At 49.3% G+C, this 20961-nt stretch overlaps 1 protein-coding gene across 3 annotated transcripts; it reads left to right on the top strand.

The window, feature by feature from the left end:
* The first annotated feature begins 524 nt into the window (after positions 1-524).
* Positions 525-10176, top strand: KCNE1 (potassium voltage-gated channel subfamily E regulatory subunit 1). 3 transcript variants are annotated; one of them, XM_072806859.1, is made up of 2 exons: positions 525-782; positions 9440-10176. In XM_072806859.1, the coding sequence occupies exon 2, from the start codon at positions 9491-9493 to the stop codon at positions 9881-9883; it is 393 nt and encodes a 130-aa protein (XP_072662960.1). In that variant the 5' UTR covers positions 525-782; positions 9440-9490; the 3' UTR covers positions 9884-10176. The 3 variants fall into 3 exon arrangements, with proteins under 3 accessions (XP_072662960.1, XP_072662959.1, XP_072662958.1); XM_072806858.1 differs by having other exon boundaries at positions 587-1076; XM_072806857.1 differs by lacking the exon at positions 525-782 and adding an exon at positions 1521-1606.
* Positions 10177-20961: the final 10785 nt, after the last annotated feature.

Raw genomic sequence — 20961 nt, 5'->3', positions numbered from 1 at the left:
CATGATCTGGAGAAGGGTGAACCTAGGGAATTTCCAGATAGATGGTATGCATTTTCCCCCCTAAATATTAAAGAATACAGAATTATTGCGGGGAGTGGGGGAAGGAAAAGGAAAACACAGATTTGTGTAAATAAGAAAATAGATCCCACAGAAGCCCACCATCAATAGACAATATTAACATTGGGGTGTGTTTTTTTTTTTTAGTCTCAAAATGACGCATAGCATCCCGTGTGCACAATTTAGAGACCCAGTATTTTGCATTTAACATTACAGTGTAAGGACCCCGCGTCCTACAAACTGTTGGCAAACGTTGCCCTACGGAAGGCATGAGGTATTCCAGTCCGGAGAGCCATACTCTGTCACAGGTCTGTCCAAGGTACGACCATTGACCACTTTTCTGTTCTGAGACAGATTCTAGTTATTGCAAGTAAAACTACAAAGAAACTTTTTTTGCATAGAGCTTTCCTAAGGTTCAGGCCATCCCGGCAGAGCCGACTTCACACAGCGCATCACACATCAAGGCTGCAGACATTTTAGGGTTTTCCGAAGTGCCTGCTGTGGGTTTGTCCTGGCCCCGGTGGAGCACGCAGGTGCCAGCCCGGCATTTGCCGGCTGAGCTGAGTCCTGGAATGTCACAGGCCGCGGTCCCCTCCGAGGGCCTCCTGCCCAGGAGAGCACCCAGGCCAAGGCCCAAGAAGGAGATGGGAGGACGAAGACCAAGCGGAGGGAGCGTCTTCTGGCTCTAGATCAGGAACCTTCTTGCTCTGACCCGCCTGCAGCCGGTGAGCTGGACCTTATTCCCCAGAGCTCTCACGGGACTGGCATTTGCAAGTTTCCCGGGCTCATGGGGGCCTCCCACGCTTGTGGGCAGCTGCTGTGACATTTGCTGGCAGGTCACTCAGGCGCTGTGATGTTTGGCCTTCGTGGCCCGTGCCAGCGCCCCGAGGACTTTGGAGTGGCCCTGCCAGGGCGTGGGTGGCTCCAGCGACAGCCTCCCGCGGGCCTGGGCTGCACCTGCCGCGTGCACAGCCGCACCTGCAGCTCGGAGCTGGACACCCGGTCCACCCGGTGGGCAGGTGGGTGCTCCTCGAGGCCGGCGCGGGGATGCGGGGACACAGCTGGGGTGGGGGAGGGCGTGCGCGCTGCAGCTACAAGGAGTCTGCTGGGGTTTTGAGCGTCTCTAAGTTACTGTTTGCAGCTGCAAACAGTAGGGACATTTGTCCTGGCTTTCCGCCGAGGGTGGGGGTCCCCCGGAATGCCTTTCTCGGGCCGCAGCGGCTTCTAGCCTGCCTCCTGCAAACTCCCGCAGGAGGGGAGATCTGTCTGTCTGTCGGTCTGTCTGTCGGGCTGGCTGGCTGGCTGGCAATCGTGGCAATGCGGACTTTCTGCCGGCCGGAGCCCACCCGGCGAGATCCGGGACGCAGGCAGCGGAGGGCGGGGCCGGGGCTCGGCGGGGTCCCCTGGGGACAGGGCGGGGCGCCCTCGGGCTCCGGGAGGCCCCGCCCGCCTGCCCCCCCCCCCCCCGCCCCCTGCCCGGGGAGGGCGCAGCCTCGGGCTCGGCCGGCGGACCCGCTGCGCACCCGGCTGCCTCGGCGCCCCGGACCCGGTAAGTCCAGGCTCCCCACCCTGATGGGGGCTCCAGGGACCCGGCCTCAGCACCCCCCGCCCCCCGGACCCGGAGGCCCGCCGGGATGGAGGATGGGGCGCGCCTCCTTTCCCTCTGCGGGGCTTCACTTAGAGACGCACGCCTAGAGAACTGTCTCACCATGTCACAGCCACATTTCCCCATTTTTATGAAATCTCAGGCATTCTTGTAGAAAACTTGGGAAAAACCTAAAAGCACCCAAAGAAAAGTAAAACCTCCCGCGCTCCCAGTCCCCACTGGGTTTCAAAGACCTCCCCCCAGCTCAGGCAATACTGCCATACACACCCGGCCTCTGAGGGGCCTCATTTGGGGGCCAGGAAGGTTCTTGGGCCTTGGCATCTCCCTGGGGAAGAAGCGAGGGACTTGCAGAACATTGTTGGTATCTTGTCTTGATCTTGGTAATTGGGGAAAATGTGGAACTTCTGCGATAAAGTTGACCGAGAAGCTGTCGTAGGTATGTCCTGGATCTATCACCTGTTACACTGTCCTTGCCTGGATTTTTTTAACCTAGTATGTGAACTGTTAACCTACTGAATGTGAACTGTTTGTTTTGAGACCACATTTAGGTTTAAGATGGAGCTTCTGGTTCCATTAAGGAAGGTTCTGGTCAGTAACCATTTATGTTCCTGGTGGTGGGGAACTTTGCAGTGATCACCCGGATGTTTAAAATCATATATGGTGATTTGCGGGAAAGCACCTAGACTCCCATCTATGGATTCGTTGTTTTTTTTTTTGTTGTTGTGTTTAGATTTTATTTATTGATTCATGAGAGACACACACAGAGAGAGGCAGAGACACAGGCAGAGGGAGAAGCAGGCTCCCCATGGGGAGTCTGATGTGGGACTCGATCCCAGGACCCCAAGATCATGCTCTTGAGCCTAAGGCAGATGCTCAACCACTGAGCCACTCAGGCATCTCTGATCTATGGATTGTTAGAGAGGGAACCCGAACCTGCTTTCTGTGGTCTATTTCATATATTCATTAGGGATGAGCTGAGGATGGGTCCGAGGAAGGCATTCTCCCTTTTAAGAATATCTCCAGAGGTCTGGCTTTTGACAGGTTCTTAGAAAGTGGATTGTTTTGAAAATAAAGTACACTGTGAAGACATCAGAGGGACTCACTCTTGTCATCCTAAGTCTCTGAAGGTACAGCTGGTGATTCGGGGCTTTTTGGTAATTGAATGGGACATTTATTCATTCATGCATTCATCCATGCATGCCTGCATTCCAGGAATATTTATTGCACTCCTACCACATGCCAGATACTGTTCTAGGCCTTGAGATATATGCAGAATAACACATGCAAACATCCCTGCCCTCAAAAGCTTGCGTTTTGGTGGAGAAGACAAACAAGCAATGGACATAATAAATAAGAAAACCATATTACAGTGGCAGTTATTAAGTAATATGGTAATATGGCTATCAGGAGTGGAAGGGACAGGATAAAAATTCAGCTATACCGTCCATAATTACTGCCCTAAACCTTTTTAGAAATAAAGTAGTTTGTGGATACATATGTAACTATGTTAATAATAATAATAAATATGTTAATCAGATTAATACTAATAAAATATATTTAATATACAAAATAAATAATACTACAAAATAAATATAAATACAAATAGTTTACGTTTTATTATGTAAAAACATACATTATATTGAAAGAGATTTCCATTTGGCTACCCCCAATTTTATTTTATTTTATTTTTTTATGATAGACATAGAGGGAGAGAGAGAGAGAGAGAGAGGCAGAGACACAGGCAGAGGGATAAACAGGCTCCATGCCAGGAGCCCGATGCAGGACTCGATCCCGGGACTCCAGGATGGCTCCTGGGCCAAAGGCAGGCGCCAAACCGCTGAGCCACCCAGGGATCCCCTACCCCCCAATTTCTTTCAAGACTGTATCATGCCTTATTGGTTATTTGCACTTGCAATCACATTGTAGTTGTATTGGATTTAATACTTGGGACCCCCACTTAATTCAGGAATCTCTTATGGAATGAGTCTGGGTGCTGGCGTGGGGACAAGGTGAGCAAGATCATCCCCGACCTTCCTGAGCTCCTGGAAAGAAATGCCCAGACAAGCCTATAAATTATTGTGAAATAAATTAGAATCTGAGTGGTATAGACAAGGCGCCATGGGATCAAAGAAGGGGAGGGGCATTCGCCCCCAGGTTGGCAGAGGAGTAGGCGTTTGGAGGACCAGCAGGATTTTGACAATCAAATATAGCAGTCGTGCCTCTCTTGTGGAGAGAGCTGCAAAATTTAGAGGTGGCAAAATTGGGGGTTTGTTCTGTGCCTCACAGAACCTTGTGGTAGTATAGTCAAGGGAGATTCTAGTATGCCCAGTTTTTGGATAAGAAAACTTCGGCTTCTCGAATTTATTCAGTCTGATAGTCCATCTGCCCTCCTTCTATGTGACTTCAGCTGCCCTCCGGAGGCTGGGAATCCTCCCATCAATTCCTCACACCAGAATGCTTATCCTTTTCCCATATTGGGTTTGGCTGGGTCCCTCTCACCAGCTCACTGGTTCACATTTCCATCCTTCATACCCTGGAAGGGTCTAGGGGCCCCGTTGGCTTTTTATTTTTTCTTGCTAGAGGTAAATATGTTTTCAGAATTTATTGAGAGAAAGATGAACATAATTGATAATTGCTTCCAAGGAAATCATGCTTGCAGAATTCTTAACTTGATAAGATCATATTCACCAAAATTAGGCTAACCCATAATTGGTTTTACCCTAATTCTGCTTCCTGAAGCAAGTAAAGCCTAATGATGATTTCAAGACTGAAGAAATGCTTATTAAGGAATGCTGTTAAGATGATAGGAATGGGGGTGCCTGGGTGGCTCAGCTGGTTAAGCATCTGCCTTTGACTCAGGTCATAATCCCAGGGTCCTGGGATCGAGTCCCACATTGGACTCCCTGTTCAGTGGGGAGTCTGCTTCTCCCTCTCCCTCTCCCTGAGCTTCTGCTCTCTTTGAAATAAAGAAATAAAATCCTAAAAAAAAAAAAAAAAAAAAGAAGCAGTGCAGAAGCTTAGCATCTCTCCAGATCTCAAATCTGAATCTGCATTAAAAAAAAAAAAAAAAAAAGAGGATAGGAATGTTATGCCTGTTTACCAAGATAAGTAAACTGAGGCCCAGGGGAGCCCTGTGTTTTATCTAGGCTTGAGCCAGGGCTGGAACTCAGATCTCTGAGCTCTGTATCAGACACTCTTTCTTCTCTCCCCTGCCCCCCAGCATCAATCCCTCTGAGCAGAAGTTTGGTTGGAGTCAGCCCACAAAAGCCTTGGGTGCTCAGTAAATGCTTAAGAAAGAAGGAAAGGTGGCAGTGCTAGGAAATCTGTTCTAAAAGCCTCCAGGTCATTATCAGTGCTGACAGGCGATGTAGCTGGAAGAGGGAGAAATGCAAAAGGGGCAGCGTGTGCCAGGACAGCGTGACGTCGCTCACTGCCCCCTTCTCCTCTGGGTGCAGCTGGGGGCCTTCCAGAATCCCAGGGTGGTGGAGACCCAGTCGGACTCCATTTCTAGCTGTTAGCTCAGCTCACCTGCCCAGAACGCTGTACCCTGGGTGACTTCCAGCAGACCACTAGCTCTGGCCCTAAGCTTTGAAGAGAAAAGAAAATCGTACTAACCTTGATTGGGGGCAGTATCTATTCTGCATGAGGAATGTCAAACCCAGGATGAAGCAGAAACTTCTAGAAACCCCCTCTTTCTAGGCCCAGTAAGGTCAGTTTGAGAATGTTCAGCACAGGTTGGGCATAAGACTGGCTGTGTTTGGAGTTTGACCTCCCTGGTTCCTGCTGCTTCTGTCTCCCACAGCCCGCTTGTCACTGTACAAACTATGAAAATCTGTGTTCTCTCCGGTCGAGGAGGGGTCTTCTGATGGCATCTTTAGATCACAAGCTAGTCTTCATCTGGGTAGACCTGGTGGCCAGGTCCTCTGTCCCTTTGACCTTAAATATTGAATCCGTTCCCTCCCTACAAAGTCCTGAGAACTCCTTTTTCTGTACTAATAGAATGTGAGTTCACGGCTACAAGACTGAATTTTAGATGTATTTTTGATAAGAGACATGACCTTGGGCAGGTCAGCTCAACTCTATGGATCCCAGTTTCCTGTAAGTTAAGATTGCTGGCTTACTTGCTCTTCAAATCCATGTGAGTCCAGTAGTCTGCCACACAGGCCACAGGGCAGTGCGTTGGCATTATAATGGAAGTGAACTTGGAAGAATGAGACATAAACCCCCAGCTGACATGCAGATTGAGTTCGTTTACATCATGCTGACTATTAAGAGCACATTGCCAAACTCATTTTGAGACTCATTACACAGAACACCACGTGGCCCAGCATGCAGGCCTTCGGGGCACAGAGGGCATTTCGCAAAAGCAATACAATAAATTAAGTGTAAAGTAAGAAGAAGATTTCTCTTTAAAAATTCAGAGTCGTTGCTTGAAAGGCAGTTGATGAACTTGGCTTTTCGGGGTCTGGCATTAAGGCTCTGACAGGCTCCACATAATTTAAGCTGCCAGCGTGAGTTAGGCAGGAGGCAGCTGGGGTTATAGTGAGGCTTGAGAGTTTCTCTCTGCCACTTCTCTTCAGGTTCCATCAGGGACATAGGAGACCGAAAAAGAAAATCTAAAAAACAAATGAGATTGGAAAATTGTTTTATGAAATCATTTCTCTGCTCATCAAATTCTTCCTAGCACCTTGCAGCAGGAAAGATGGGTCAGTTTCCTAAGGTTCCATAGTCCCGTGGGTCTCAAGCTTGGCTACAAATTAGGATCACCTAGGAAGCTTTATGCCAGAAAGCCAGGACATCACAATCTTTGAAGGAGGGATCCAGGCCATCAGTATTTTTTTGAAGTTCTCCAGGTGATTTTTTTTTTTTAAGATTTTATTTATTTATTCAGGAGAGACACACAGAGAGAGGCAGAGACACAGGCAGAGGGAGAAGCAGGCTCCATGCAGGGAGCCCAATGGAGGACTTGATCCCAGGATCTCAGGATCACGCCCTGAGCCAAAGGCAGATGCCCAACCCAGGTGCCTCTCCAGGTGATTCCAGTAGGTCACAAGTGGGGGTCCTTGGACCAGAAGTATCAGTAGTACCTGTGAATCTCTTGGAACTGCAATTTCTCCGGCCCCACACTGGCCATTCTAGATCAGAAACTCTGGGGTGGAGCCCAGCACTCTGCATTTTTAGAAGGTGATTCTAAAGCATGCCAGGAGCACCTGGGTGGGACAATTGGTTAAGCAAATGACTTTTGGTTTTGGCTCAGGCAGTGATCTCAGAGTCATGAGAAAAAAAACCCATGTCGGGCTCTGTGCTCGGTGCAGAGTCTGCTTAAGACTCTCCCTCTCTGGGGCACCTGGGTGGCTCAGTCAGTTAAGTGGCTGCCTTCAGCTTGGGTCATGATCCTAGGGTGCTGGGATCGAGCCGCACATCGGGCTCCCTACTCCATGGGGAGCCTGCTTCTCCCTCTCCCTCTCCCTCTCCCTCTGCCTGGCTCTCCCTGCTTGCATTCTGTCTCTGTGTGTCAAATAAATAAAATATTAAAAAAAAAAAAAAAAGACTCTCCCTCTCCCTCTGCTCCTCCTACCCTGCAAAACAAAACAAAAAAATCTGAAAGAAAGAAAGAAATGTAAAGCATGCCAAAATTTGAGCGCCACCACCTGAGAGCAAGGCTGAGGACGGTTGGCCTGGCAGGTTTTCAAAGCAGATGTTTCTGGTTGCTTCCTCTGGCCACAGAAAAGTCCGTCTGGTTTTAAGTAACAGATCTTCTCTGTGATCCCCCCCCCATGTGGATTAGCTGCAAGAGTTGCTGTTAAATCAACTTGCTATGTGAAGCTATTGGTTCTAAACTAATTAACCTCTGGAGGTTGTCCACCATAATTCTAGTCTCATGTGGTCATGAAGTGATAAGAATGCTCTGATAGTCATTGGTAGCAGGATTCCCTGCTTGTGGTCATTCTGTGTTCTTTAGGGAAAAAAATTACATTATCAGCTCAAGGGCTGTGTATTTTCTGGGGGCAGGGTTCTGTGCATTCCTAAGTGTTCTGAAGTCATTTAAAAAGAAAATGTAGGGCATCATGTTTGGAAAGCTCAGCTGCCTGCAACCTCGTCCTGAGTGATTTCCAGCAGACTAGCAGCTCTGCATCTAAGCTTCGAAGAAAAAAAAAGGTAACCAAAGAATTCCTACCTACTGCCATGGTTAGAATGGGGCAAAATGCTGGTTTTGTAGAACAATCAGTACCTGGAAGTCTCTTGAGCCTATGCAGCTTAACCTGTTCTAACAGATCTCAGGGCAGACTCAAAAGCCCCAGAGATGTCCGGAAAACCCATAAACTCCTCTGTTTCTCTTTCATGAGGAGCTTCTCCACAAGGTAGAGAGAGCCATGGTGGTCAGCCCTAGAAGAGCCAGACCTAAAACCCCAAACTCCGAATCCCTGGGCTGGTTCTATTTTTCTTTCTTTCTTTCTTTCTTTCTTTCTTTCTTTTCTTTTCTTTCTTTCTTTCTTTCTTTCTTTCTTTCTTTCTTTCTTTCTTTCTTTCTTTCTTTCTTTCTTTCTTTCTTTCTTTCTTTCTTTCCTAGATTTTATTCATTGAGAGAGAGAGAAATAGAGAGAGCATGTGCACACAAGCAGGGAGAGGGGTAGAGAAAGCACGCAGGACTCGATCTTCGGACCCTGAGATCATGACCTGAGCTGAAACCGAGTCAGATGCTTAATCAACTGAACCACTGAGGTGCCCCAGGGCTGATATTTCCTAAAGAGCTAGAAAAACCAATCCACTCACACTCAGGACCCTAAGTTCACAGCACTATGATAGGGTTTCTTTCCATCCACAGGGTATTCGGTGCTGGAACACACCACCCCTTGCACATCACCCCCTAGGACGCCTGAGAGTACCTTAGTCTGACTAGATGTGCAAACCACGAGGCACCAGTGGTAGCAAATGTGTGATTTTTCCAGGTACACAGGAGGACAGGGATGTTTGCTGTCCCTTTGTTTTATGGAGTTAGTGGGCACAGCAGCAACCAGTTCTGGGGCAGCAGGCAGAGGAAGGAAGTGGGTGTGTGCCATGGGTACCGTGCAACGTTCAGACGTAAAGGAAGGCAGGCACACGGAGTAGCCGAGGTGGCCGTAAAGCCATGGCAGAGAGGAGAGAGAGGCAGATACATAACCCAGCACCACTTACGTGGCTTAGCTCCGGCCGCCGTAACAAAATCCCACAGGCTGGGGGCTTACACCACAGACCCTCACCATTTGGGAGGGTCTAAGTCCAAGATCAAGATTCTGGAAGGGTTTGGTTCTTGGTGAGAGCTCTCTTCCTGGTTGCCTTCTCATAGCATCCTTGCATGGGAGAGATTTCTCTTTCTTATTATAAGAGCATCGTCCTAGCGGGTTACGGTCCCGACTGTAATGATCTCCTGTAACCTCAATTAACCTCCGGAAGACCCTGTCTCCAGGTGCAGCCACATTGGGGGTTAGGGCTGAACAAAATTCAGTCCATAGCACGTAAACCAAGACACACACACACATACAACACAGCGTGTATATTAGAGGAACTCCTTCTGGGGGTTTCCGAGGAGGTAGACGGTGGCAGCGGTGAGTTGAAATAAGAGGGAACCAACTGATCAATCCAGAGAGGTGCTGTGAAGACTCAAGGTGGCACATGCCAGGGACTCAGGTGTATGTTCGGACACCCCTCTCCCTTGAGATTTCAAAAATCTGTGCATGTGTGGGTAGCTTTGGGCCGGTACATGCTTTCTGAGTCCAGATTGCACTTTTCTTTCAGAAAGCTTTCTCGGAAAGTTCGAGCTCCTGCAGCAGAACCTTTACGCCCAGGATGATTCCATCTAATGCCACCGAGGTGATGCCCTTTCTGACCACACTGTGGCAGGGGACAGTTGAAGAGGGCGGCAACAACATGTCAGGCCTGGCCCGCAGGTCGCCCAGCCGTGATGACAGCCAGCTGGCGGCGCTCTACGTGCTCATGGTGCTTGGCTTCTTCGGCTTCTTCACCCTGGGCATCATGCTGAGTTACATCCGCTCCAAGAAGCTGGAGCACTCCCACGACCCGTTCAACGTATACATCGAGTCTGACACCTGGCAGGAGAAGGACAAGGCGTATTGCCAGGCCCGTGTTCTGGAGAGCTACAAGGCATGTTATGTCATCGAAAACCAGCTGGCCGTCGAACGCCCCAACACACACCTTCCCGAGATAAAACCTTTGTCATGACCCCACAGTCGGTTAAAACTGGACAAATCTTACTTGGCAATCTGATTTTTCTAATCACGTGCCTTTTATATTCTTTATTGTAGGGATATAATTGGGTTTGTTTTTTTGTTTGTTTGTTTTTGTTTTTTTTGCTCTTGTAAGGGGTGAAGGATGGATTCATGACACTATTTCTCTAAAATCACATTTCTTCTGTGATGGCTGCCAGCTGTTCCCCAGTATCTGTCTCTGCCTTGTTAATTTTAGCAGCATTCCAGCGATCATGACCTCTGAGAATAAAAGCTATATTTCCCAGACTCCCTTGCAGCTAGCAAGGTCATTTAATGACATTCCGGCCTGTAGACATGGGAGGGATTCTTGAGAAGGAAAAGGTGTGTCTCCCGCTTCCCTCCCCTTCCCCTTCCCAGTGGCTGGATGGGGATGAGGTCATGAGCCAGCTTTGACTCTGGAAAAGGACAGCATCCTCTCGGGTGGTAGAGCAGCAAGTCTAGGTCCCTGGGCAATGTCACAGGGCAGGGTCTCTCTGCCTTCCTGCTCACTCGCCAGCTCAGGCATTATGGGAAAGAGAAACTGATCTTCCTTGGGCCTCTGTTATTTTGGTTCTTGTCAAAATGACAAAGTCAATATCCTAATAATATCCTATTTTATGGGATGGAGACCAGAGGCATAATATTGCCGTATTTGTCCCAAGCATCCTCCCTGCTCTTGTTACGGGACAATACCACTCTGCTTTTGTCACGAATGCCCTCACTACGGTGGCTCTGGCTTTCTCTTCCTTCCTGTCTCCTGCCCCCCTACCTTATATCCACCCTTCACGCGTTCCCCCTCAATCCCAAACACACATTCACACCCATATCCACACATGCACACACACACACACACACACACACACAGACACTTCCTACTCACACATGTCAATTTCTGAAAAATTCACTTAACTACAAGACTGAGATGCTGGAGAAAAAATTTCCACCTCAGAATGTGTACCAAGGGTAAGGGGTTTAGTTATCATGGCAGAAGGGAGGGGTGCACCCATCACCCCGGAACCCAGGAGAAGGAGCGGGTATGGGTAAGTGGCAACACTGGGATCGGGGTGGGGGGCGGCACGGCCTTTTGAGGCCATGTGTCCACTGTGGTTGAATTGTGTCCCAGCCAAAAGACATGTTCAGGTCCTAACCCTGGTACCTGTGAATGTGACCATACTTGGAAATTGGGTCTTTGCAGATGTAATCAGACTACAATGAGGTCATTGGGGTGGGCCCACATCCAATATGAATGATGTTCTTATAAGAAGTGGGAAATCAGGTCAGGGACACAGGGGGAGAACTCTCGTGAAGACAGGCAGAGATTGGACTGACACACCTGTGAGCCAAGGATGGCCAACAATTGACGGCCACCCCCAGACTGGGAGAAGCAAGGAGGGGAGCTCCCTTACAGGCTTCACTGGAAGCATGGCCCTACCACACCATGATTTCAAACTTCTGGCCCCCAGAACTGTGACACAAGCAGTGCCCTCATCCCCACCCCTAGAGACAGCAGCTTTCCTCTCCACTCTCCTTCTCCCTATGGGACAGAAGAGTCTCTGGGAATCTTTCCTCACAGATGAGAGAGGGAGAAGGGATTAGGGTGGAGGTGTGGTGCTGGGGCTGGGGCTGTTGTTTGGGGCAATAGAAGAAAGACTTCTTAGCGTGACCCGACCTTCGAGAATCCCAGAGAACATGCGCCTTGCTTTCAGCCTGTTTCTCCAACAGCTGCATTAAGTGCTCAGGAACATCCTGAATGCTTGCCCATTCCTGAGAAGGATGGAATATTTAAGTAAAGTATAACTTTTGGAAACCTGTACAGAGAATAAATTAAAAGCAACACATAAGCATCGTTGGCCGTATTCAGTGGACAAATCGGGCCCAGTTCACTGCAGCTCTGGCTTCATGGGCTAGACAGTGGTGCCTTCAGGCAAGCTTGGGGTTTAGGACATCTCTGGGGCAGAGGTCTGGTGTAGACTAGTCCCCGTGATGATGGTTCTCCGGTTCAGAATCCTTTGAAATTTGATGAAAGTTATGATCCCCCATACCCGAGAAATGCACACGGACGCATCTTGCCCAACATCTCAGGGTGTCATGGGACCCTGGAAGCCCTCCCACAACTGCTTGCCCTCCTGGACCCTGTGAATTATCTGCTTCCAACAGACACACATTGCCCACAGGAAAGGCAGGCAGGCCGGGATCACAGGTTTGGAGAGGGACCCAGAATGCGAGTCAGAGCTGCCGGCACAGCGACTGGTACCCCAGGCACTCCAGCTCGTGCTTACCACTGGTTTGCTCTCCACCACTGGGATTCCTGTGACTTTTAAGGCAGGGGGACACCCTATGATCTGTAGTCCTCCCAGTCCTCAAGGGACCAGATACTCAGCACCCTCCCCTCGGTACCCCGCAAAAGCTTTTACAAGCTTTCAAATGCTTGTGAGCACACGTTAAAATTTGGTTTCACATGCACTCGGCATGTCTGGGTACTGCTCCGAGCTCTTTAGAAACAGAATCTCAATATTTTGTATGCAGTATTTTATGTGTTCACCGGGTAGGACAACGTGACTGGGAGGAATTTCGTTCTTTTAAAAAATTAAAGTCTTGTGGGATCCCTGGGTGGCTCAGCGGTTGAGCCCCTGCCTTGGGCCCAGGGTGTGATCCTGGAGCCCTGGGTTCGAGTCCCACATCCAGCTCCCTGTGTGGAGACTGCTTCTCCCTCTGCCTGTGTCTCTGCCTCTCTCTCTCTTTCTCCCTCTGTGTGTGTCTCTCATGAATAAATGAATAAAATCTTAAAAAAATAAAGTCTTTCATCATGATCTGTGGTGTGTTTTCTTCAAATCATAATGACACTTTAAGGAATGGATGTGGGTTCCTGGGAGGCTCTGGCGAGCAGCCCCAGCCCATGGGTAGCTAAACTCTGCCGTCAACCCCTCATGTCTACAGATAGAAAGCAAAGAGAGCAAAGCCAGCCATCTGGGAATGCAGACGCTGCCTTAATGGACTTGTGGGGTTTTAAGAAAAGCTGGAAATGCAGATATTTATTTGAAATCTCTCGATTTTTAAATGTTGGCACCTAGTTCCAGTTTTCTTAAAAAAAATGTGTAAGCCAAACAAACCAAAAAATGACCTTGAGTTGAATTCTACCCTGATTCTACACTGATTTACCACCTCTGCTGTAAAGGGAAAGAACAGCTGCCAGCAGGCCCAGGTCACACTTGCTAGAAAGCAGAGTCGGGGAGGGGTGCCTGCATCTGAAAGGCTGGCTGCCTGGCCTTGGTGGCAGAAGCAGGTGGAATCACTCCCCCAAAGTGTGGTCCTGGCCACTGAAGCCTCAGTCCCAGCCCCATGATGAGACTCTGGCTCAGGCTGTCTTCATCTGGCACCATGAGGACACCCATTCATCAGCCCCTCCCATTCGGATGTCAGGCCTCTCTCTCACTCGGTCACTGCGCAAGGGTACGTTACAACTCCGATTTTGCCCCTCAGGCTCTTGGAAATTAGTTGTGAAGGTCCATCTTAGGGAGGTGGATCTACTCCCTACGTGCAGACAGATCAGGCTTTGGAGCCTCTTCTGAGATTGAGGGCTGAGTGTGGACCCGGGTGAAGTAGCCAGACGAGGAATGTCATTTCCACCTCCATGTCTCTGGAGCCACTTGGCCTGGCCGGCGGGTAAACATTTCCAGTGTAGACAGGCCATGTGCAATTCATTGGACAGTTGCCCTAGAAGAGTTAGCCCCAAGAAGGTTAACTAGACCTCCAGGAGGTTCAAGGACACACCCAAGGTTATTGGTCCTTTAAGGGAGAACCCAGCAGGAGCTCTGCTTCCCTAATTTTGGGCCCTGGTTCTTTGCCCTCCTCCAGCTGCTTTAAAGGCTAAGGGCTTCTAGAGGCCTTGAGGTGGGACAGGTAATCGCCCTTAGCCACCCAGGAGCAGAGGCTTAGTGAACACTGCAGGGGAAGGTGGGGACTGTGAATTTACCGATTTTATTCTTTTGCATACACTAAGTCAGCCTGAGCATTTTTTGAAGGATATCATTCAGTAACATCAGACAACTTACCCTCAAAAAGGATCCTTTTTTTTTTTTTTTTTAAAGATTTTATTTATTTGAGAGAGCGAGTGAGCACAAGCAGCAGGAGTGGCAGGCAAAGGCAGAGGGAGAAGCGGGCTTCCCGCTGAGCTAGGATCCCGGGGCTTGATCCCAGGAACCTGAGATCATGACCTGAGCTGAAGGCAGACACTTAGCCCACTGAGCCACTCAGGTGCTCCTCAAAAAGGATCCTAATACCATCCGTGCTGTATACCCAGAGGTCTGCTTAGAAAGACAAGGTAGTCCTCCAGCATATCGGCCAGGCCCTTAAAAAAAAAAAATTAAAAAGAGCAAACCAAGCCAAAAGGAAGGCAAGTTGCCAAATATGAGAATATGCTTTGAACTATTGCCTTCGCACTGGCTCTGAGCTTCAATCTCCCCTCAGGACGCTGTTATAACCCAACAGCAGTCACACCAAGAGTTAGAAATGAGCTCACAGGCAGAAATCATTGCTGTGGATTCCACAGACTTTAAATTCCCAGGCAAGGCTGCCCTGATGCATGTGGCAAGCTCGCTCTCTCTCTCTCTCTCTCTCTCTCTCTCTCCCTCTCCGCCCCCCCCCTCTCGATTACACCCTATCTTAAATCCACATCGTCAGATGACTTCTCTGTGGGCACAAATGAGACATAAACATTAAATCAGACTAAGAGCGATAACCAAAGGCTGCAGAGCTGCAGCCAGGTATGGAGATTTCTGAAAATCCTCGGGTCAGGCCCAGGGTGTGCAGGCCCTGCGGGCACGGCTGCCCCCTGGCGGTGGCCTGGAGGATAGGTCTCCACGTCGGGATGCCCTGAGCACCTGGAGCCCGGTGGATGCAGGCCTGGGGCTGCGCCAGGTGCTCCCAGTGGGCTTTACACACTCCTGGGAGACCACGCTTCTTTTCACCTGTCGAGTTCCTCCAGACAGGGCTCACCGAGGGGCCCCTTCATGAAACAGGAAGATGGAAGTCTGGAAAGAGAGAGGCCGATTCTCCAGGAAGAGTCTTCTCACCCCAAGGGCTCAGAATTCTTGAGAAGGCACTAGGATCCCTTCTCCTTTCCTTTGTGCTGGAATCTGCTCATCCCCTCCCCATTTCCAGAAACGACTCTTTATTTTTTTTTAATATTTTATTTATTTATTCATGAGAGAAAGAGAGAGAGAGAAGCAGAGACACAGGCAGAGGGAGAAGCAGGCTCCATGCAAGGAGCCCGACGTGGGACTCGATCCCGGGTCTCCAGGATCACGCCCTGGCCTGAAGGCGGCGCTAAACTGCTGAGCCACCCAGGGATCCCCAGGAATGACTCTTTATCATCCTTCCCAGCTTGGGAAAATGATGTCTCACTTAGACCCAAGCCTGTTTCAGCTCCAGGCCTGTGACCTTTTGTGCTCCGCATGGAGAGAGGACTTGGGTGGGCTTTACTCCACACTTGGGTAACCTCAGAGCGCCTCTGACCATTTTCACCTCCTCTTCACCCAGGTGGGGAGGGAGGGATTCCTGCCCCAGCGCTATGGGGATGGGGACCACCCCGCACCCGACCCTGGGCAGAGAGGCCGATGGCAGGCTGTTGGGAGGAGGCACCGTGTGCCTCGGACGGGCCACCCGGGCTCGTGCTTGGGGACAGAACACACAGGCAGGGCTGTGAGAGGCGGGCTTGGTGGCACCAAGCGGGGGGGGGGGGGTGGCCCGGTGCCCTCGGGAGGCCGGGATGGGCTTGTGTGACAATTCCATGAGCTGGGAGGGAGCTGGAGCCCGTGACTCAGGCTTCAGCAGGCCCCGAGGTTCTGTGATTGGAAGGGGTGCTGGCTGGAGGACCTCTCCACAGGGGCAGAGTGGAGGGGACCCTGCAGCCAGACCTTTCACAGCCTTCAGGTTGCACCAGGCGTCAAGGTGGCACATGCCATTGAGCTGTAATTTCAGGCCATGCACCACCGCCGGGGGCATCAAGGCAGGTTGTGCAGTGAGTGGGGTGCTGAGCCGGTGGGGTGAGTGGAGGCGAAATCCAGCCCCTGCTCCTCCAACCAAGTTGTGGGCTCTGGAGCGGAACTGTGGCTGCTGACAGAAGGGGTGCCTTTCTCCAACTCACTCCAAGGACACCGTTTGGGCTTGTAGGGCTGTGACCAGCACTGACTTTCATTTCCTTTGTACCTGCCACACCTGCCACTGAGTGTGGACTCACAGTTTCAAAGATACGATGTGGTGGGAGGGCATGCTGGAGCTGAGCTGGGTGGGTTCACTGCTCTCACTCCCCACCCGTGGGGTCAGGAAGGCTTCCCCCAGGAGGACGGAGGTGGCTCCAAAGTAACTAGGCAGCACAAGGCCTTGAAGCAGCAGGAAGAATGGAGGATGTGCCTGCTTTTGGGAAAACCCAGGAGATCCAGAGGAGAGAACCCAGCTTTCCAGGCTGCTTTTTAAACATGGCTTTTAGGTGAGAATTCAGTGATTATATTAGTTTTTCTAAGGCTACTGTAACCACTTACCACAAAATCGGTGACTTGGAATAAGAACTTATTCTCTCACAGTTCTGGAGGCTGGGAATCTAAAATCTAGGTGTCAGCAGGGCTGTACGCACTTCCTCTGAAGGCTTGGCGGGGAGGGGGGATGTCCTTCCTGCCTCTTCCAGCCTCTGGAGGACCCAGGCATTCCTTGGCTAGTGGGTGCCTCACCCCAGCCTCTGAGTCTGGCTTCACCTGGCCCTCTCCTCTGTGTGTGTGCTTTTCCTCTTCTTCCAAGGACATGACTCAGTGGATTTAAGACACCATCCTACCCAGGCTGATCTCATGTAGATCTTTACCTCAATTACACCACCAATGACTCTATTTCTAATACATACATATTTTTTTAAAGGTTTTATTTATTTGAGAAGGAGAGAGAAAGTGAGAGCACCCACAGGAGTGGGAGGAGGGGCAGAGGGGAAGCCAATTAACCTGCTGAGTAGGGAGCCCGATGTGAAGCTCCATCCCAGGACGCTGAGATCATGACCCAAGCTGAAGGCAGACGCTTAGCCGACTGAGCCACCCTGGCGCCCCAACCCTATTTCTAAATAAGGGCACATTTTGAGACCCTGTGTGGACATGGATTCCATCCAATCCACTACTGAAATTCTAGACCAAGAGTTTAGAAAGTGCCAGGCACAGAACAAGTGCATACTACAGGGTCCGTGTTCCTTGTTCTCACTAAAGGCCAGTTGCTGCTCTAAACCCATTTGTGATTTTTCTCAAGTGACATTTCCACTACACATTCTCATCCCTCAACAGATGTGCCTTATCACTTACTCTGTAGCTATCAGCCAGAGTCTGCTCGGGAGAACAGAAGCCTATTTATTTTGACAGAGAAATTAATATGAAGAATCAGTAAAACAGATGTGAAAAAAACCCCAAAGAGACAAACTGAAGAGATACTAACTGCGGGGAGCAGCCTGCAGATAGGACAGTGGGAAAAGGTGGGGGGGGGGGGTCTTGTTACCCTGTAACTGCAGCTGATCCCTGTAAATTCTACACTGCAGCCTGAGCAGGGCCTTGGAAGCAAGACTGTTTATGACTGTTTACACTTCAATAAACGCAATGCTGGGAGCTACTCCTTAGAGGCTGGATGCTGCCTTTCAAGGCTGCATGCTGAGCACCCACTAGATTGATGCTTCCTGCCTGTTCTACTTCAAAGGATCACCTTTCTGATATTGGGGGGAGAAAAGAAAATGGGAAGAGAAGAGAAGAGAAGAGAAGAGAAGAGAAGAGAAGAGAAGAGAAGAGAAGAGAAGAGAAGAGAAGAGAAGGGAAGGGAAGGGAAGGGAAGGGAAGAGAAGAGGAGAAGAGAAAGAAGAGAAGAGAAGAGAAAGAAGAGAAGAGAAGAGAAGAGAAGAAAAGAAAAGAGAAGAGAAAGAAGAGAAGCTTCAAAGTTTTAGCTATTAAGGAAGTCCCCAAGGACTGGCAAGACTGAATGTGGCCCAGGCAAGAATTTGTGAATTTAGGGAGGAGCTGAGTCATACACTCAAGTGCTGGCCCTACATTAGGAGAGAAAAGGAATGACACCATCAGGTAGTCAAGTCAAAGGGAACGAGTGAGGCCCACACACAGCTGGGAAAACTAATAAAGGGAAACATCATTTAAAATGGAGTCTGGAGGTGGGCAAGGAAGCTCTCATACCCTATGGCTAATGGTCAACAGAGTCCCCCAGAAGACACACACCTTGCTACATATATACAATGGAATGTTACTCAGCCATCAGAAAGGATGAACTTCTATCATTGATAGATGATAATGGAACATTGATGTGAATGGAACGGGAGGTTATTATGCAGAGTGAAATAAGCCAATCAGAGAAAGACAATTATCACATGGTTTCACTCACATGTGGAATATAAGAAATAACGCAGAGGATCATAGGGTAAGGGAGGGAAAACTGAATGGGAAGTCATCAGAGAGGGAGAGAAACCATGGGAGACTCTGAACTCTAGGAAACAAACTGAGGGTTGCTGGAGAGAAGGTAGGCAGGAGGGATGGGGTAACTGGGCCATGGGCATTAAGGAGGGCACCTGATGTGATGAGCATTGGGTGTTATAAGTGACTGATGAGCTATTGAACACTACATTTGAAACTAATGATGTACTATATGCTGGCTAATTGAATTTAAATTAAAAAAAAAAAAAAAGACATACACCTTCCATTGCCAACACAAAGCCTAACCCCAAGGTCAGGAAGCAAGATTTTCTCCTGCCCCAGCAACAGCCCAGCCAATGAGAGACAGTCACAGCCCCAGCCAATGAGAGACAGTCACAACTCAGCCAATGAGAAGCCAGTACACTTCAACCTTGCAGTTTTTCCCCCAAAGACTCTGTTTACAACATGCCCTCCCCACCTCCCCACTTTTTTTCTACAAGAGTTCTCCTCTCCTTTGTTCTCCAGACTTGCCTACGGTTTTGCTGAACTTGGCTTGTCCTGCATTGCAATTCTCTGTTATTCCTGAATAAACCCATCTTTTGCTGGTAAAATGGCTAGCAGTTTTGTTTTTAAGGTTAACGGAGCCCGGCAGGAAAGGAGGCCGATGTAGTTTCTTTGTGCACATGTGCTCACAGGATCTTTGGGAGACCTTGAAGCAGATGTGTTTTGATGCAGCCAGATGAGGATGAAGACATTTGGTGACCACAGCTTTGGGGCAGACTTCTCGAATCAAGGACGTGGGGGCCATGTTCAGCACTGAGGCATTCGGTGTGTGCTCTCCCCAGCTCGCATAGGTTATACCTTTACTCAGCCACCAGAGGTCTGGACGTATTGACCTTGGGACAGACTCAGAATGGACACGCTAACTCAGCAAAGAGCCACCACTGACTCTGCTGAACTTCACTCCACTTCGTGGGACAGCGGACCGCAGGACATCACACTGCCCGCAAGGTGGCCTCTCACTAGATTTTGAAGACAGGGGCAAACATTCTAGGCCAGAGTGGGGCCAACGATGGCCCACAGGCCACCTCTGGCCTGCCACCTGTTTCTATAAATAAACTTTTATTGGAAAGAGGTATTCGTTGACACGTCGTCTAAGGCTGCAATGCTGCAGCCTTAGGCACAGTTGGTCCTTGTGACAGACCTCACATGTATCACAAATCCAAAAATACTGACTTTCTGGCCCTTTAAAGGAAAAATAAAGTGTACTGAGCCCTGTTCTAGACCCATCCTAAATATTTGGGTTGGGTGTCCAAACTTGGCCAGGTTGGCCACCTCCCGCCCTTTGGATGCACATGCTGGAGCATGCAACTATGGGAGTCACAGGTGAGAGGCGCCCAGAGCACACTCTGAAGTCAAATTGAGGCAGGCTCCGGCCAAACACACCCCACGATCCTCATAGGAGTTTTGTCTGTTAAACATGAAATACTAAAATTTGGATTTTTAAGAAAATCAGTAACTGGGATCCCTGGGTGGCTCAGCGGTTGAGCATCTATCTGCCTTTGGCTCCGGGTGTGATCCCGGGGTCCGGGATCGAGTCCCACATCGGGCTCCCTGCATGGAGCCTGCTTCTCCCTCTGTTTGTGCCTCTGCCTCTGTGTGTGTGTGTCTCTCGTGAAAAAGTAAATAAAATCTTAAAAAAAAAAAATCGGTAGCCATCATTAGGCCCAGAATAATGCACTTCATTTTTATTATTTTATTTTTTTATTTTATTTTATTTTATTTTATATTTTATTTTATTATTTTATTTTATTTTATTTTATATTTTATTTTATTATTTTATTTTATTATTTTATTTTATTTTATTTTTATTTTATTTATTTGGTCTTTTGAGCGGTGTGTGTATGTAAAATCCACACTTGGAAGTATTGCACTAAAAGACGCGCCCTGCCCCCGCCCAGAAACGCGGCCGTCTTATCAGCGCCCTATAGCCAAAGCCTTTGGGATGGACCCCGGGAAACACCGGGCGCGGCTCCTGGGTGTCATAGCGGCCGCTCGCCACGCGGGGGCAGAGCATCCCCGGCTACCCCGGAGCCCGGCTCTGCAAGAAACCCCGAGTCCCAGGGTCTCGGCCCCCTGGGAGAGAGGAGGTCTAGTGGGGTGAGCATCAGCACAGCTACACTGAATTACTGAATCAGTAATCACCTGCGGTCCCGAATCAGAGGCAGAATGAATTGCTGACTTTTTTTTTTTAAAGATTTTATTTATTTATGTGAGATAGAGAAAAGAGGCAGAGACACAGGCAGAGGGAGAAGCAGGCTCCATGCAGGGAGCCCGACGTGGGACTCGATCCCGGGACTCCAGGATCAGGCCCTGGGCCCAAGGCAGGTGCTAAACCGCTGAGCCACCTGGGAAATCTCCGAATTACTGACTTTCAAAGGACTTTTTTGGTTAAAGTCAGGGCTACCTGCACATGTAGTTTCCGTACCTCCTTGGATTCTGTTGTGAGGCAGGCTATTTCCCTTACACAGGGGAATCCTTTCTTTCTTTCTTTCTTTCTTTCTTTCTTTCTTTCTTTCTTTCTTTCTTTCTTCCTTTCTTTCTTTTTTAAATTTTT

The sequence above is a fragment of the Canis lupus genome, chromosome 30, assembly GCF_048164855.1.
Source record: "Canis lupus baileyi chromosome 30, mCanLup2.hap1, whole genome shotgun sequence".
NCBI classification, from domain to species: Eukaryota; Metazoa; Chordata; class Mammalia; order Carnivora; family Canidae; genus Canis; species Canis lupus.
The sequence above is the reverse complement of the archived record's forward strand: the minus strand, read 5'-3'. Positions and strand labels throughout refer to the sequence as shown.